This window comes from Lissotriton helveticus, chromosome 1_1 (assembly GCF_964261635.1).
Source record: "Lissotriton helveticus chromosome 1_1, aLisHel1.1, whole genome shotgun sequence".
NCBI classification, from domain to species: Eukaryota; Metazoa; Chordata; class Amphibia; order Caudata; family Salamandridae; genus Lissotriton; species Lissotriton helveticus.
This window is the reverse complement of record NC_136057.1, coordinates 495,766,155-495,784,119: the sequence shown is the minus strand read 5'-3', so window position 1 is coordinate 495,784,119 and position 17,965 is coordinate 495,766,155. Positions and strand designations below refer to the sequence as shown.

Sequence of the window (17,965 nt, the reverse complement as noted above, 5' to 3'; positions counted from 1 at the left end):
AAATCCAAAAGGGTTTCTTATCCCAAACATAATCATAAGCTGTAAACTGTAGGGAGCAGGTTAGCAGCTGATTGTTGGTCTGCTGCCTTCCTCACTTTACCTGACTTGAGCTCCCTCAGACTCTAGCAAGGATGAAAATCAATTTCCAGACCTTCGTTTCCATGACACGCGTGGATGCAGCATATTAGAAGGTACACCCATGCTCAAAAGAAGGGGCATTCATACACATTGAAAAGTAACCCCTTAATGGAAGATGCGCCCATACTCAATGCAAGGTATACCCCTATTCAACAGAAGTACACCCAGACACAATGGAAAGTATGCTCATTACAGAAACGTGTCAATATGATATGGTTGGCAAAACTTCTTATTGTAGTTATGTGGTGTTTACACCTGTTCCACAGCAGCAAGCTATGTCACCATAAGTAAGATATGTATTGCAACGACTTGCATTTATACAATACTAATGCTCACCATATGGTTGAAGCAAGTACAAATGTAATGAAATCTGCTTGTTTGATAACCAAGCAATAGTTCCCAGTTATAGAATTACACAGAAAGAAATTAGGGGTACTTTAGCAAACTGGCTTCCTTCACAATTTTTGAAGGTATATTATTGTGCATATTCAAAAGTACGTTTTATTAAACAAAAAGGTACAATACAATATTTTGCTCTACGAAAAATAAAGAAATAATATACGATGTCATACAAAATAGCACCAGGAAATAAAAACACATAACATTAGGTTTAAGGAAACTGTGGAGATGGAGTAAGGAGATAATAAATATTCTGACGGCAGAAGTCTATATAGTATTTACGACTTGTTGACTATAATTGTGTCATTATTAAAAAACAGACTTTTATGGTCAAGGTACACTAGACTTGCATATACTTTTTACTTCAAATATAGATGGATATTTCCTCATGTCTTTGAAGGTTTCCGCCTCACATGTTTAAGAGGGGGAGGTTGTTATTTGATATTTCAACTAACTTAGATAGGATTACATGTAGCCCTTAAAGGTATGTTTTAATTACTTTTATTCCCTTGTCTAGACTGCTTAATAATAATTATCTTCTTTCCATCTCTCTCAAAACATTGAAATTGTGCCAAGAGGGGCAGAGATGAAAGCGAATTTAAATGAGTGACATCAAAGGTAATAAACACTGAATATGACTGAATCTGTTATGGAGACATTACATACTGTATTTTGGACCAAACAAAAGTAAGCTGTACATTGCAATATTAGGATACCTGATCATATTACTGAGCATTACATGACTACAATTCCATACACAGTTTTAAAAAGCATTCTACTGCATATAACTAGCTTAATGGGTACTGCAGCAATCATCCTCAACTTCACGGTGGTGTGGAAAGTGCCACTGCCTGGCCCAATCTATGCCAGGTGTCAGAAAGTGCTCTGAATGATCATATTACTTTTACTAAAACACATAGGTATTATTTCTCTTAATCTCATATGTAACATACAATTTACATCTGGGAGCAGAAATGTCCTCATCGAGTGCTTCTATAGAAAAAAATACAATGGGAAAAAATGTTGTAAGGTTATACAAACACATATACTTGAAGAGTGTGACTTTCAAAGGATTAATTGGTGGATTAAAACGTGTTCAAGTTTTACTAAATTAGAAAAGGTTTTTTCAGGATTAATACACAACGCTTACTTTTGCTTTTCGTCTACAAATAAGCCCCATGATCATTCATATTTCTTCTATTGATCAGTGGCTGGAATTTCAGAGGATTTTGTGAGGGCCTGTGACAAAAATGTCACTTCGGCCCCACACATCCAGTAGTTAATGGTCACTGGTGGTGCCCACTCAAAAGCAACTGGAGGATTACACCTAATAATCATTCGAAGTGGTCACTTAATAGGCACTGAGGATTATTATTTAATGGCCACTGGAAGTGTTCACTCCACAGCCAATGAACTATCACCTGGTGAGGTCACCTAATGTTCACTGTGGCATGGTGATTTCATCCTAGAAATTCCACCTGTCTGCTCCCTGCTTCTGACTCTGGCTCTATTTTCTGCAGTGCATCATTTGTAAAAGAATAAGTTCCGAGCCCAAAGTTTTGTTCAGAGACCCGTGGCCATTGCTATTGAATATTGGGGTTGCCACATACCAAGGCTGCCTAGTCTACAGTGCACCTCATACCTCTTTGATCCACCACCAAACACTCCATGCCCATATGCCTCATCCTCCAGCTCTTTTTGATCCCTGCTTTCTTTCTTTGTCACTGTTTCCCCATCTTTCTCTTCCTCCTTCTTTTTCACATTATGTGTTTTTCTCTCTTGCTCTGGGTCAAAGTCTGATGAGAAAAAATAAGTGCCGGTTCCTACAAATGAATGCCGGTGGGCCCCACCTGCAACCACCAGCTGAAACTAAGCACTGATTTTTTTTTACTAATTCTGAACAATCATGAGATCATTGTGCCTACTTTCTAACTATTTTCTGACACCTGCTGTGCTCTGAGAACTTAGTTCCCCCTTATTTTGAAACGTAGGATCCCAAAACATTAAAGAAGCTTCCCTCCATCTGTAAAACATTCTTCATCCATCTATTCAACTCTGCTTCTCCATGAATACTTGATTAAATTCACTTTAAGGACACTTAAAAAATATTTCGCTTAGACTTCCCACTCCCTTGCGCTGAGCCTGTCGTGAATCGTCTTTGCTGACTGAACTCGTTACTCATTCCCCATTCATTCCCAACTGAGGTGCTCTCTCGAAGAAATGACAGGCAGCTGATCAAACAGTATGAACTATCACTGGCAAGAAAATGGAGTTGGGAATGTGGTCCTATGTGAATGTCCAGACCAGGGGCTGGCAAAGCTGCAGAACTATTTGTGATGATTACAGAGAAATGACTGTAGCATCTTTTATTTGAAACATGGCAAGAGGGAAAGCAGCAGCAGCAGCTCACAGAGGTATTACTAGCATAAAGCGTGTTTCACCCTCGGTGTTGGTACAAATAATGCACCGCCATAAAATACAAATAGGAAATCCAATGTCCCTGGATTATTACTGAGGTTCCTAAATTATTGTTATCATTTGAGCCCCTCCAAACCTTTCTGGCCTCACACAGGATTTCAGGCCTATCTAATCTATTTAAACAGAACAGCTCCCTTGCCAGTAAATCACAGAAAAAACTTTGATTTGGTTTGATTTGGTCACATATCACTCAGATAACGTATTTAGGCCGAGCAACATCCCTTCAACTTTTAAAACTTCCAGGAACCCATAGGAAGAGACTCCTGTGGTACTGATCCGATACACCGTCTTGAAACCAGTGTTCCATTTTTAGCACAATCCATAGTGTGAAGCATCTTTAAGAAAATTATCCTTTTTTGACCACGTACATAAAGAACAAGGAATTAATCAATTTGGAGTTAGATGTTGGATTCAGAGATCTCCTTGGCGGACGCAAATGAGTCAGTTTAGAACCTGCAGTGTTTTACACAATCTGTTTCTCAAACCCTGTACACTTGCTTTACGATGATTATGTGTATGTTGGTCGTTTTAGGATCTGTATATCTAAGTCACAAAATGGTGCCTATGTTTTTCACACTTTCTCATGGAACAAGCTCTATCTAAGTCACAAAATGGTGCCTATGTGTTTCACACTTTCTCATGGAACAAGCTCTTAAAAATGCTGATCTTACCTGCGCCTTCTGAATGAAGCAGACAGCCATGTTCTCATCTTTTGTTTAGTGGATAATCTTTTTCACACATAAATTCAAAACGCTAAATAAATTGCATGCTATTTTCCATGAGAAGGGTAGCTTGATTTTTGTAAGTTAACAGAAAGGCTTCAGCACAAGGGCTATGTTTATCCAAATCCTTCGAGTACAGGGAAGGGCCAGATTGGTGCCACATGTTCGGGATAATCGTTGGTCATATGAAGAAGTGCCACTCAAGCCCATTCTAAGATAAAAATATCCTACGTAGATAGTCTGAAAATCTGGCATTTGTCCTGCCCCCTGGACCTACGCTAGATCCTCCTGTTCTAGATGTTCCTCTTTAATTTAACACCCATAGACTTTGACAATTCTCACACATTAGCAGAGAGCCATTTAGTACCATTGATATATTTGTTTAACGTGAGTTTCTAACACTGTAAGTGGTTCTGCGTATGAGTATTGGCTAGAAAAGGCCTTCTTTGGGCAAACAATAGTTTATGTACATCCCAACCACAGTACGCTCATCCTACATGGGCGCAGCCATCTTGAAAAGGTTTCCCCATTGAAACAACCAGATTTGTGTTGCACATCTCGTATCAACGTTTTGCCAGTTTTTACAATGAAGTAAAGTAAGATTCGGTAATCGACAAACAAGAAGCCAAGTTGTTGTCCAGTTTTCGGCCTTGTACTGGCATTTATGGCCAGTACTGTTTGCGCCTATTTCTTTCCTGTAGAGGGAAAGCTCCCTATAAACCTGAGAAAACACACCAAATGAAACACAAGCACCCCTTAAAAACGACGGCTGCCCGAGAAAATTAGCTTTTCATTTCTCGAGCCGTACACATTCACATAAAATTAAGTGGTTGTTATCTAAGTCTTCCAGACAACATCACACATGGGCTGACACATCAGAAGCAGACAGATTGTCTGATAGCTCATGCTTGGTCTTTGAAGATGAATGGTGTTTTTGAGTGAAGCAGTTCTTTGTGGTTTGCTGCTCATACCACATCAGCATTAAAAATGAATGAGTGTACAGGGAAAGGGTCTCCCGATCAAAGCTATAAAACAGCTTCATAACACCTTGATAGATGATACAAGAAATGCATGTGGCCTGAGCGTTGCAGAAGCCGTACACATCAAAAAGCACTTGTTACATATAGTCTGAGTGTCCAAAGCTACATCTCACTTAAGTTGAGAGCGGCCCATTTGACTGATCAGAGCCAGATGTCTATAGTAGCATGCTACAGTATCAACAAAATACACACCACTGTGGATCTGCCACAAAAATGGATCTCCCTAGAGAAGGTTCACAATTGCCGTGGAGACTAATCCGCACGGCAAGTGGTGCATGCAAAGGTGCAGCCAAAAATGTAGTGGCATTTGTGGTTCTGCTGGCAATGGTTGGTCTTACAAGTCACACATCAAGTTCATGGACGGATCAGGCTTCAATGCATGTAGACCTCGGTGAAATGAAATAAACTGTGGTCTCTGTCCTATCAACAAGTACTGTATGGCTTGTATTACTAAAAGAAGTGGCTTTCAATGACAATTCCACCCATGACTTACTCTAAGTTAAAAAATAGAAATCGCCATCTACGAACACAAATTTTTGATAAATGTTACAAAGTCCATTCACAGTGAAGCAGGGGGTTCGGTGTGTTGACCGTACGAATGGAGCTTGACAAGGTAAAGCGCGCTTTTCTTGGCAAAAAGAAGCATGGTTAGAACTTGATGTCAAATCCCATGCATGTACGGTTACTCTTGTCTTACTCCATGTCACTGTTGGCAGTGGGCACGCCGATACCCTTCCTATTTCACAACAACTGACACAATTTGGCAGTGTCCCTGCTTTCGTTACCAGCCGCCGAACCACGAAAAACCACCTATGCAGGGAAATCAAGAAAAAATGTTGCCTGGCTGTCGGTCCAGAACACACAGACTGAGAGCGTGAGGAAAGAAAAGGTTCTCAAGGTCTCTGTACAGCCGCTGCTTAAGAAATCTGAAATTTAAGGAAAAATCTGTTACCTTCAAATCCATCCCATATTTACGAAAAGTGTATAAATTGCCCTCCCATAAAAACGTTCCAGTAAACAATTGCCCTTTAGTTTAAACAATCTGTCCAATTCTCAGAAACAGTTCAATCCATTTAAGATATCTCTTGAGAGCTGATGCTTATTTACTATGTGGTGGTACAGCAGGTAGATGATAAAAGTAGGTCTAAAGGCCTACTCTCTGCATAGCAACATAAACAGAAGGTGTTCTTGAGCAGTGGCTCCTTTGACGCTTTCTTGGTGTACTGGTACAGGTGCAGGTGGGTTGTGTGGCATTCGTTGGCATAACCTCCATCATGGAAATGTTCTTTTAAGTTGTCCTTTGCACATCAAGTACCATACAGAATGCCTCCCTATAAAAAGGTGTGGCGGCCATTTTGTTTTCCTTTCACTCAGAGGTCTGATGTAGGGACGTGCATTCTGCCTTCCATGAGCAAATTGGAGAAGTCGCACCTGAAGCTGCACTATTCCTCTGCCTTTCAGCAATGACACAAAGTGATATGAAGGTGCTCTGTGATTGTCCCTCTACTTTACACCACTGAACCTTTGGAAGAAGACAGATGGATAGACTGAATCCTTGTAGCCAACGTCCTCTGCAAGTCTGCCAAGACATCTTGGCCCGTTGTCTCTCCGTTCTTGTCATACAACAGCTGCTTGAAAGCCTCGTTTTCAATGAGGACCATCATATTCTTCAGAAAGTAGCCTTCACAATAAGCAGACAGCTCGGGAACTCCAAGAAACTAAAAGCAGACCAAACAAAATGAAGAATTACAAATCTGATACTATTTCTCATAGTGCAAGGCATATTAGCATCAAAACACCTTTTCCACATTCTTTCTGAAAAGCTGAAGATTTTAATCCATCAATAAAAACATTTGTAAAAGAGGCACTTTTGCATATTGTTGTATGTGAAGTCTCATTTGACATTTAGTAATTGAAATTTTTATGTGTCTATGCTTTGCTTCTATCGTTATCTATTATGATAACAGACGTCAATAAAATGGAAGAATTTAGAAATATATTTTCGAATTTCATACATGGCTGCACTATATTGCTGCACATGCACTATCACCCCATCACATTAGGATTTTTTGTCCTAGAACAGCAGCTCTTGTTCTTTTCTTGCTAACTGTCTGTAGCAGAGGGCTTCTCCGTTGGTCCAGGTCAGCCTCAAAGAAGAGGAGGAAAGAGTGACTTCTAGTGAGCACAGGAGAGCGGAACACTTTAAATATCTCATGGTTCATGTATATCTGAATAAATTCCCCCAACACTCGGGTAACAACTACAAGAATGCACCCTCCTACCTAACTATTTCAGAATATTACAGATATTGCTGAATTCGGACCTTTAAGGGGTAGAGTAGGGTTCCTAAATATTTAAGTGCTCACAAACAACGTTCCTTGTCCACCAGCATGCTAGGATTAGTGGAGGAAGACAGAGCATAGGAAACGTAAACAAGCACTACAAAGCAACAGCCTTGGGTTCTTTCGTTTTGTTGTTTCTTTTGAACTGTGGATGCTTTGTATCAATGTTCATATTCCAAACCCTCTACAATCTGCAAAATGCAGGCATTTCTAGTCTATACCATTATGTGTACCAGGATAAAACAGTGACATCATAAGCCCCAGATATATCTGGTTCTACCACATAATTCTAGTTTTACAGAATGCAGCTAGTGTCCGAGATGTGTCACTCACAACATAAACCAGGATTGGGAAGACACCGACACCCACCTACACACACGCACACACACATGCATAGACAGGTAGCTAGACAGACAAGCAGAGAGAAAGAGTGAGAGGCGGGGTTGCTCCACTGGATCAGGACAAGAAAAGCCTGAAAGAACTCTAAAGTCAGAGTCTTAGGTGACATGATAGCAAGCCGATCTGAATTGACATTTTAGGATGATATACAGAACCCAGTTGCGAGGGAGGCATACGCCCCATAGAGTCACATTAGTACAGTGATTGTCTTTGTGCTTCATACGTAGAGGATTTTAAAGATAAGCATACTCCGAGTTTAATGTTACCGGTTTTCGTTTGACACCTTCCCAGAAAAAAATATTTGAGTATACTTTTTACCATCTCAATTCAGGATACGATTACTCTTAATTTCAAGGAGTTACAATTACTTTTGGAATCCCATTTAGCTATGTGGAATCGTTTCTATCTGTCCTGGTGGGGTAGATTGTACTTAATTAAAAAGATGCTATTTCCTCAAATTATACATACCCTTTCGATGATCCTACTTAATATTCCTTCTTCTATTTTTAGGAAAATTGATTTACTACTTTCTAAGTTTTCATGGAACTATAAAAGCCAAAGACTAGCCTTATCTAAACTTAAGAAATATCAGCAGTATGGCGGTGTTAAATTCTCGGAATTCTCTTCACATCACCAAACTTTTGCTTTAACACAAAACTCATATTGGTTGTTATCACATGCAAATGTATTCTTCCCCTCATGGTTTGATGTGTAGAGGGCCATTATCCATCCTTTTTGTTTTGCTGAATTTCTTTCATTCACATCTCGTCCTCCTAGATTCTCTACTCCTTTTTTTAAATTTACCTGTACACTCCTTGACCCTTATTTCGGATATGGTAAAACACCACAAGAGGTTTTTTTCAATCCTCCATTTGGTATACCAAAAATACATTAAAAGCAAAAACAAAGCATTTATTATAGATCGTGGAGAATTGGTTCATCATGTTCTCAAGATTCTTCTCCTCTAGTGTTTGCTGAATTTCAATCATTACACTCTCTTTTCATCTTATCAATTACTAATAAAAACCTAATGACTCTCTATAATATAGTGCTAAAGCTTCAGTCTTCTACAATTTCCTGATTAGTATGACTCTCTAGAATTAAATCTAATATTGAACTACTTTGGGAACATGACCTCAACGTGTCTTGGCCTTCAACTTTTTGAGATTAACTTTGCACTAGATTACAAAATATTTCAAAAGTAGCAAATGTAACTCACGCATTGCATTTTATTTTTAATTGTTTACTCCTCACTCCAAAATCAATTTCCAAATGTTTTGAAATTTCTAGTTCCAATTGTTGATTATGTAATAGTACTAATTGTGATTTATTGTATATGTTATTCATCTGTCCAGATGTTGGAGAAAGGTTTGGAAATAACTTAATGAGGTTATTCAAGTTAACTATCTCTTTCAAGTTATTCATATTTTTGCTGGTGGCTTAGCTGAGCTCTTGCTTTATTCTGACCAGTACTAAATGATCTTCTGATTGCTAATACTTTTCAGCAAATAATAAGTAATTGGAAGCATTCATCAAATGTTTCATATAAAGCATGGTGGAACTCAGTTTGGTATAATCATAGACTGGATACTACTTATATTACTCCATTATTGTAATTGATTAAGCATAACAGTATTTGGTTACCCGTTACAGAGTTTCTCTCTAACTCAAGCATTTCCTCCAAGAATTATTTAAAATGAGATTATAATCCACCCTAACATACATGATTATTCTCTCTCTGGCAACTTTACAATTCAAATATGCTATTTCTAAGATGTGTTTTTGAGTTCTAACATATGGTCTTCTTTTCTCTTTAATTGTGCAATTATTATATATTATTCTTAAAATGAAACTCCTGTTTCCCTTCTTCCCTTTTTCTCCCCCTTAATAGAGAAATAAGCTTCTGTACCTAGTATTGTCATGTTACCTCTTACATGATAATTTGAGTTTACTTCATGTGACTATTTATATTCATACATTACTTATGGGCTATTTTTGCAATATTCTTTTAATATATTTGTTAATTGTTTATTATGAAGCTGTCTCATTTACTCTTATGTATTCAATAAAACTTTCTAACAAAAAAAAAGCCTACAGAGTCATTGTATATAGTTACCTACGTGCCTTGTCAATGCTACATCAGGTAAGCCTGGGCGGTGAACTCCGCTCCGTTTGTGGAGTTTGTGGAGTCTTTTGCACTCGCATAGCGGAGCAGAGTTTTTTCCTTGCTAGCCAATGGTAAATTGGGGAGCACGAGTGAGGAAAATCCAACGCTAGACCACATCCCTGTGAGATTTCTCAATGCGGGCGGTAGCGGATGGTCGCTACAGCTCACGCTGAGAAATCTTCCATTTGCGTTGAGGAAGCTGGTGCTCGAGTAGAAGTTCTACTCGAGTGGCAGAAAGAAGCAGCACCCTCTTGCACTGTGGGAGATGCTGTTTGTGCCGATTTTACAGCATGGGACAAACACCTGTCACTAAAAATCAATGTGAACCGCGAAAGGTAACCTACTTTCAGAACTCCACTTTTTTTTGTCCTTATGCTGTACTCCATGAACTCTGCCCAGGCTCAATATCAGGCATGAGAGCTCTGCTAACTCGCAATACAAATGGGTTGCAAATGTCCTGTCTTCCACCGGAAAGTGGACCTGAAAGTGGACCTGTAGGCTTACCATAGGCTGGAGATATGGCACACAAGAGCACAGGCAGATATTGTCTTTTCCATGGACTATGACTCAAGCTTCAGCTTTAGTTCATAATTAAGGGTTTTACTGAATATATTTATTGAAGTGCCAATACAGCAAACCTTGAGTGTACACCAATCTCTTCTGTGACTCAAAGTGAAACCAAACTATGGGGCCGATTATGATAGCAGACGGACTTTCGTCCGTCCGCAATCACTGTGGAGGAGGGAACGTCCGCATGGGATGCGGCGTTCCCTCCTGTGCGATTAGGATGTGACCGCCACCCTGGCGGTCACATCCTCTATTACTAACATTGCGGCAGGTGCGGCTTCAAGCTGCACCCGCAGCAATGTCAAAAATGCAGGTGTTGCATTTGTATGCAGAAAGAGGCAGGCACCGCGCGGTGCCTGCCGCTTTCCGCATACAAATGCAGGGAGGTACCATAGGTACCCCCCATGCGCACCCCCCTTCACCTAGGGGGCCCGCAATGGGCCCCTGCAGTGAAGTTACACAAGCTGTTCCACGGCGGAAAAGCCGCCGCGGAAAAGCATGTTTCACATCCCATCCTAATCTGGCTGACGGTGTCTGAGAGACACCGTCACCATGTTAGAGCTTTTCCCCCGTGGTTGTAAGCCAACCGCGGCGGAAAAGCAGCAGACGGAAACCAGGACCCACCAGCCAACCTAATGTGGCGGTGGGTCTTTGGTGGGTCCGCAGCGGATTTTCCCCATCCTCCGGGCCGGCGGTGGCTTCCGCCGGCCCAGAGGATGCGGAAATTCCGCTATCCTAATAAGCCCCTAAATACAGAATGCGGTTGTGTGACATAGACAGGTGCATCCACGAGGTGCACAATCTTTGAAGGGTGATGACTAAAAAGGAGTACAATTTTAAACATTTTGGAAAAAAAGGCTAGTGCTGTTATATATCTGACTTTGCTGAATTGACTGTTTTAACTTTGTGAAAGAATGCCAGCACATGATTTCAATGCACAACATTAATTTATCTTGCCTTACCTTGGCATGGTTATAAATATCCACACAGTTATCTGTATTGATGCTTTTAGCACATATGATCTCACAGTGACGCTGTAAAGATTCAAGTTGGAAGAATTTTGCAGCAGACAACAGCTAAAAACAAAATATAATGACAAAAATATTTATCATATTATGTATCTTGCTGAAAATAAAAACTTACAATTAAGCAACAACTAATTCAGCGTTTTACAAATTATGCCACATCCTCATGGTACTTTCTCAAGGGGTACATTGGCCCCAGTTTTAAGCAGGCCTGAGTGACGTCTCACTCTGAAGGTAAAATTTGATAATCTGAATAAACCATGCCAGGGAAGCTGAAAAGACTTCTTCTAAATGTGGGACCTATTCCCTAAAATATAAGTAAAGGACTTGTGAATGCCTCTGACTTATGCGTCATTCTTGTGCAACTTTTCATGTCGCAGTTCAGCACAGAAGATAAGGCACGCGTTCATTTAGTGCTGAACTGTGAAAGAGTCATTTGCAATGATGCGTTGCTAGGACAGCGAATGCAGCAGAACAGGGGGCAAAGCGTGATGTCCATGTTTTATGGCTGAAAACTATTGTCCATGTGCAAGCACCACAATAATCCTGGGCTTCTATTCCCACACAGCGGCATAATTACATGCCTAATCGCATAGTTAAATTGGTTGTAACTGGAAGTTTCAGACTTAATTTTGTGCTTTCTAGGGGCCTCATTTATGAGGCCTTGCGTGAGTTTTGCGCTTCCGATGCGTCACTTTTTGTGACGCATCGGCGGCGTAAAACAAGTCTCCTGATGCGCACTATTTACAAAGTGACGCATCTAAGCAGATGCGTCACTTTGTAAACCCCTGCGCTACATTATACCTGCATCAGGTATAATGTATGCAGAGGGGGCGTTCACCCGCAAAAAGCCTCGTAATAGTGATGCAGTGAAATCTATGAGATTTCACTGCGTCACTTTTAGGACGCTGTTGCGTCAAAATCTTGCGCCTACCTCACAGCAGGCGTAAGACTGACCAAGCCCTTTCACATGGGGCTTTCCCCATGTGAAAGGAAGCATTGCTGGAGTTGCGTCACTTTTGTGACACACTCCAGCAATGTGTCACTTTTGCGCCTACAGATACGTCAGAAATACTGACGTATCTGTAACTCCTTGCGCCATGATGCGTCATATTATAAATATGACGCATCAATCATGTCGCAGGGAGAGCGCAGTGAAAAGTGACGCATCGCTGTTTTCACGCAGCGATGCGTCACTTTTCATAAATCAGGCCCTAGGTGTCTATGACACAAGCCGAAATGTGTTGGGGGGTTAGTGTGATGCTCAGCACTTGGGATTAAAAATGTTTCACAGCCACTGAGTTATTTTTTCAGTAAAAAGTCGGGGTTGTCTGGTGAGTTATGTTGGTTCTAACACTTGAACAAGCACCACCATCACTATGGTCTGTGGTAGGCTGTGTGAGATATATATTATATATATATATATATATATATATATATATATATATATATATATATATATATACATATATATATATATATATATATTCACTGAAAAAACCATAGGTTATAGACCATATATAGTTAGGAATTAGCATTTAAAAAACCTTATTTTACTCACACAAAACCATTGAAATTCCATATATAGTTAGTTGCACTAACTATATATCGCGCACCTGCAATCCACTGCTGATGATGTCACATATTACATCATTCATGACATGGTCAGTGACATCACTGATGACATCACTGATGACATCTCAAATGACATCACTGATGACATCACTGATGACATCTCATTTGACATCAATGACCACATCACTGATGATATCATTCATGTGACAATACAATGCATCTCCTCACATTTTAATATAACCTCTGTTTCACCCAGTGTTAAATACAGAATATAATTTTTGAAACCATTGACACACCAATACTAGTTACTACATACGCACTCACTGATTCCTACGTCTACACACACCTTCACTCATTCACCCATACTATCATTCATACATACAATCACTCATCTTTACAACACTATCATATGCACTCATACACCTATACAGACACTCACAGTCTGCCACTCATCCATGGAGTTACTCACACACCTAGTCAGTCCTGTAAAGAATCAATGACACTTCCATTTTCTTGTCTATACAGTTAAACATAGAGCACCTTACATTTTCAAACATATACTAACACATACTTACCTTGTTATACAATCATTGATACAAGTACACATTGATCTGCACAGAGTCACACACCTCCCAGCCAGCCACACACACACTCAGTCTCCCATACAAATACTTGGACAATCAATCAGTAACCCATATAGTTAATCATATAGCTACTGATCAAAACATGCAGCAGTTTACAGAACAACAGACATAATGATGCACAAATTAAGACACTTTAGTCACTAACCCATGCACTCAGTGAGACACATTTAATCACTCACTCATGCATTCAGTCATGCACCTACTAAATCCTTTGTCCAGACACTTATACTTCCACTCATTCTTCAATATGTAAGACACATTTTAACTTTACAGAAACATACAGTCACTGGATGTTGTCATCAGTGATGTCATCAGTGATGTCATTTGAGATGTCATCAGTGATGTCATCAGTGATGTCACTGACCATGTCATGAATGATGTAATATGTGACATCATCAGCAGTGGATTGCAGGTGCGCGATATATAGTTAGTGCAACTAACTATATATGGAATTTCAATGGTTTTGTGTGAGTAAAATAAGGTTTTTTAAATGCTAATTCCTAACTATATATGGTCTATAACCTATGGTTTTTTCAGTGAATTTTCAAGGTTTTGTAAATGCTAATTCCTAACTATATATGGTCTATAACCTATGGTTTTTTCAGTGAATTTCAATGGTTTTTTAATAGCAAATATCATAAGCTGTCGAATGTCAAGTACGTGGTAAGTGAAAACATTTTCGTGTTTATGCACACTGATCTGCTTTGAATGGTGCCCCCCCCCCCCCCTCATTTCTATTAGGAGTACTCTCTCTTTGCAGATAGTGAAAGGTAGTTAACGCAGGTCTTTGCCCCCATTGTAATCCGTCGTGCCTGCTTCTCTCTCCATTTGATTCATTGTTATCCAAGTATTTACTGTTTTAGAATTAGTTCTCTTTGGTTCATTCTCTATTTACAAACAAACACAGAGTCGCAATACTCTGTTTAGTCTTTGCAGATAACGAAAAATCGTGTAAAAAAAAAGAAAAGGAATCGAGCAAAATCAGTAGGCCACTAATGGGATCTCTTTTTGACCTCGCTAAAATAGAAACATTAGGAACAACCCCTCATGACAAATACAAAACTAGTGAGATGAACTGAACTCCACACAATGATGGCTGCAAAACAGCTCGGCTCCGCCACCCACCCCGCCCAAAATAACGATAAAGAACGGCTGCCATGATTGGTTGCGGAATGACCACGACGGAGCTACGAAATGGTGCTGCTCTCATGCTAACCCCAGCTTCAGTCTGAAACATCCAGAAACACTGTAGACTACCAATTCGATCAGTTCCGGTAGCGCCCCAATGTAACCCGGTAGAGAAGAACTAGCCCTCCCCTCTTTGACTGATGGTTCTTGTTGCCTGTCCCTTCTGTTGTCATTTAACAGAACTATTTAGCCTGCTGAAAGGGGTTGTGTTCCGACCGCTGGTTGGTGGAGACATTTTGACTATATTCTGTACCTGCGTTGTCGCGTAATGCGTCATATGACGCGCCGCGTTAGCGCATCCGGAAGTCATCCGGGGCGCGCAGCGCGTAACGTAAGCATAACAAGTCATGTGACTTGTTAATAAAACTTTTCATTGGTTCATTTTACTTTTCTTATTGTAATGATGAAAGGCTTGGTCATATGACCTAAAAATTACGCTTTTCATTACTTCCGAACATTATTTTTTCTTAAATATATGTTATAATGTTCCAGGCTAATGTACTTTCCCGGAAATTTTACAACTGTCCTGCAAGTAAAATATATTCTTTTTTCGAGAAAAAGAGCGTTTCTTCGTCCCATGACGGAGCCGTTGAGCAAAAGAGGGTCGACCTGCTGTCTTAGTCGCCGATACGCCTGAATATGAGATTCTTATCGATCACTTTATGTTGCAGGAATAGAAAACACAACAGCCCTTGACCATTTATCTTTACTGCGTTCCTTCGTATTATACCTTTTACCCTTCATGTAATTGGTCTGCTTTATTTCACTTGCCTTTTAATGATTCTAAAACAGTGACTATTATTAAAAACTTTACCAATGTATATACTACTACCATGTTTTCTTTTAAAAACCTTTATTGTGAAAATTTCATTATACAAATACGAGCCTATAACCACGTGGGCCGGCCACGGAGCAAACTGTAATCGTATATGATGAATAGACATTTACACTGTAGAGGAACGTAACGGGCGGGCCATTACGTTGCAAGAACTAAGGTGTCTAACAGTTACGGAATCGGTGGACGTACATTTTATAATTAAAATACGACAGGGCCAGTTACAATAAAATTATCTAGATATACATTTGCGGGCAAGTACCATGGGTGACGTTAATTCGAACTTTCAACAGTACAGTAATCAATAACACATCAGAACTTAATATCAATAGGGATGTCGAAATATTCAATCAATTCTCGTCCCCGCCCGCCATTTGCTTCAAAACTGCATACGTATCTCGTGATTTCAAGGTTCTGCAACCAGTACACAACAAGGAGTTACGAGTCCCATTTATTCTGGCGCCATTTTGGGCGAGGACGGGCAGGTCCAGGATATAGTCAAAATGTCTCTACCAACCATCGACTATGATGATGTTCATATGCTGTATTTATTAGAGTAACACTCATCTGTCCACATGAAATTAATTTGCCACAATCTAAACATGTCATTTTAATCTTTCCAAAGTTCTTCTAAATATTTGGGACCGTTTCCCTTGCCTCTGAAGCTCTCAGTGCCACTTCTTTGATGAATGTACTAGCAGGTCAGGGGTTCTCCTCCAAATCTCTCTTTTATGCAGCACTATAATTAATTGGTGCCACCTCTCCATATGACGATGCATGGTATAGTTACCACAACTATATATTTTTTCGGTTCCTCTGGAGAGTTCATCGTGGCAGATGAAGCGTGTAACGTACCGGGCATTTACCTTTTTTTGCATGTACAGGAAAGGAAAAAAAAATCGAGCGTCCGAGTTCTAAGGTGTCCCAGGGCCATTTTAGTGGACCAGGCCCAAATCCAAAGAACAGGCCGCCATTTTGAGAGTCCTGTTGCAGCCGCCTGTCGCTGTAGCATCAAGAGCAGCCGAAACTCAGCTGAATGGCAACTGAAACGGTAAAGGGGCGCCCCACTACAGCAGACGAGCCAGGCCCAAATCCAAAGAACAGCTATCTCACAGGCTAATGGGGCGACCCACGCCGAGTTTCAGCATTGTAGGATGACCACACAAGTACAGCAACTTGCTAGACATCACCTCGGTGCCATCCGGATCTCGGCGCCCCACTGCAGATGAAGTGCCTCTCAACTATGAAACCACCACGGTGACATCCGGATCTTGGCGCGTTGTGCTGCCTTCGGCCTATTCGCACATCGGTCCGCTACTGACGCCATCTCACAGGCTAATGGGGCGACCCACGCCGAGTTTCAGCATTGTAGGATGACCACACCAGTACAGCAACTTGCTAGACATCACCTCGGTGCCATCCGGATCTCGGCGCCCCACTGCAGATGAAGTGCCTCTCAACTATGAAACCACCACGGTGACATCCGGATCTTGGCGCGTTGTGCTGCCTTCGGCCTATTCGCACATCGGTCCGCTACTGACGCCATCTCACAGGCTAATGGGGCGACCCACGCCGAGTTTCAGCATTGTAGGATGACCACACCAGTACAGCAACTTGCTAGACATCACCTCGGTGCCATCCGGATCTCGGCGCCCCACTGCAGATGAAGTGCCTCTCAACTATGAAACCACCACGGTGACATCCGGATCTTGGCGCGTTGTGCTGCCTTCGGCCTATTCGCACATCGGTCCGCTACTGACGCCATCTCACAGGCTAATGGGGTGACCCACGCCGAGTTTCAGCATTGTAGGATGACCACACCAACTTGCTAGACATCACCTCAGTGCCATCCGAATCTTGGCATCTCAACGCCTAGTGGTATCTTCCATACAAAAAATATTGTTACGCTGCCTTTGGCCCCATTCGCACATCAGTCCGCAACTTAGACATCACCTCGGTGCCATCCGGATCTTGGCATCTCAGCGCCTTGTGGTGTCAGTCAGAAAATATTGTTGTGCTGCCTTCGGCCTATTCGCACATCGGTCCGCTACTGACGCCATCTCACAGGCCAACGGGGCGCCCCACGCCGACTTTCAGCATTGTAGGATGGCCACACCAGTGCGGCAACTTGCTACACACCACCTCGGTGCCATCCGGATCTTGGCATCTCAGCGCCTTGTGGTCTCTTCTACACCGGAAATATAGTAGAAAATATTGTTGCGCTGCCTTTGGCCCCATTCACACATCAGTCCGCTACTGACACCATCTCACAGGCCAACGGGGCGCCCCACGCCGACTTTCAACATTGTAGGATGGCCACAGAAGTGCGACAACTTACTAGACACCACCTCGGTGCCATCCGGATCTTGGCGCGTTGTGCTGCCTTCGGCCTATTCGCACATCGGTCCACTACTGACGCAAACTCACAGGCCAACGGGGCGCCCCA

General features: G+C 41.3%; 1 protein-coding gene across 1 annotated transcript in view; it reads right to left on the bottom strand.

Annotated features, from left to right (window-relative positions):
• Positions 1–6,135: 6,135 nt before the first annotated feature.
• ABTB3 (ankyrin repeat and BTB domain containing 3) overlaps positions 6,136–17,965 on the bottom strand; it is a 778,151-nt gene continuing 766,321 nt past the window's right edge. The window contains exons 16-17 of the mRNA XM_078673942.1: positions 11,215–11,328; positions 6,136–6,495 (exon numbers count right to left, since the gene is read on the bottom strand). Coding sequence (XP_078530068.1) covers positions 6,286–6,495; positions 11,215–11,328 — 324 coding nt within the window. The 3' untranslated portion in view covers positions 6,136–6,285. The remainder of the gene's footprint in view (positions 6,496–11,214; positions 11,329–17,965) is intronic.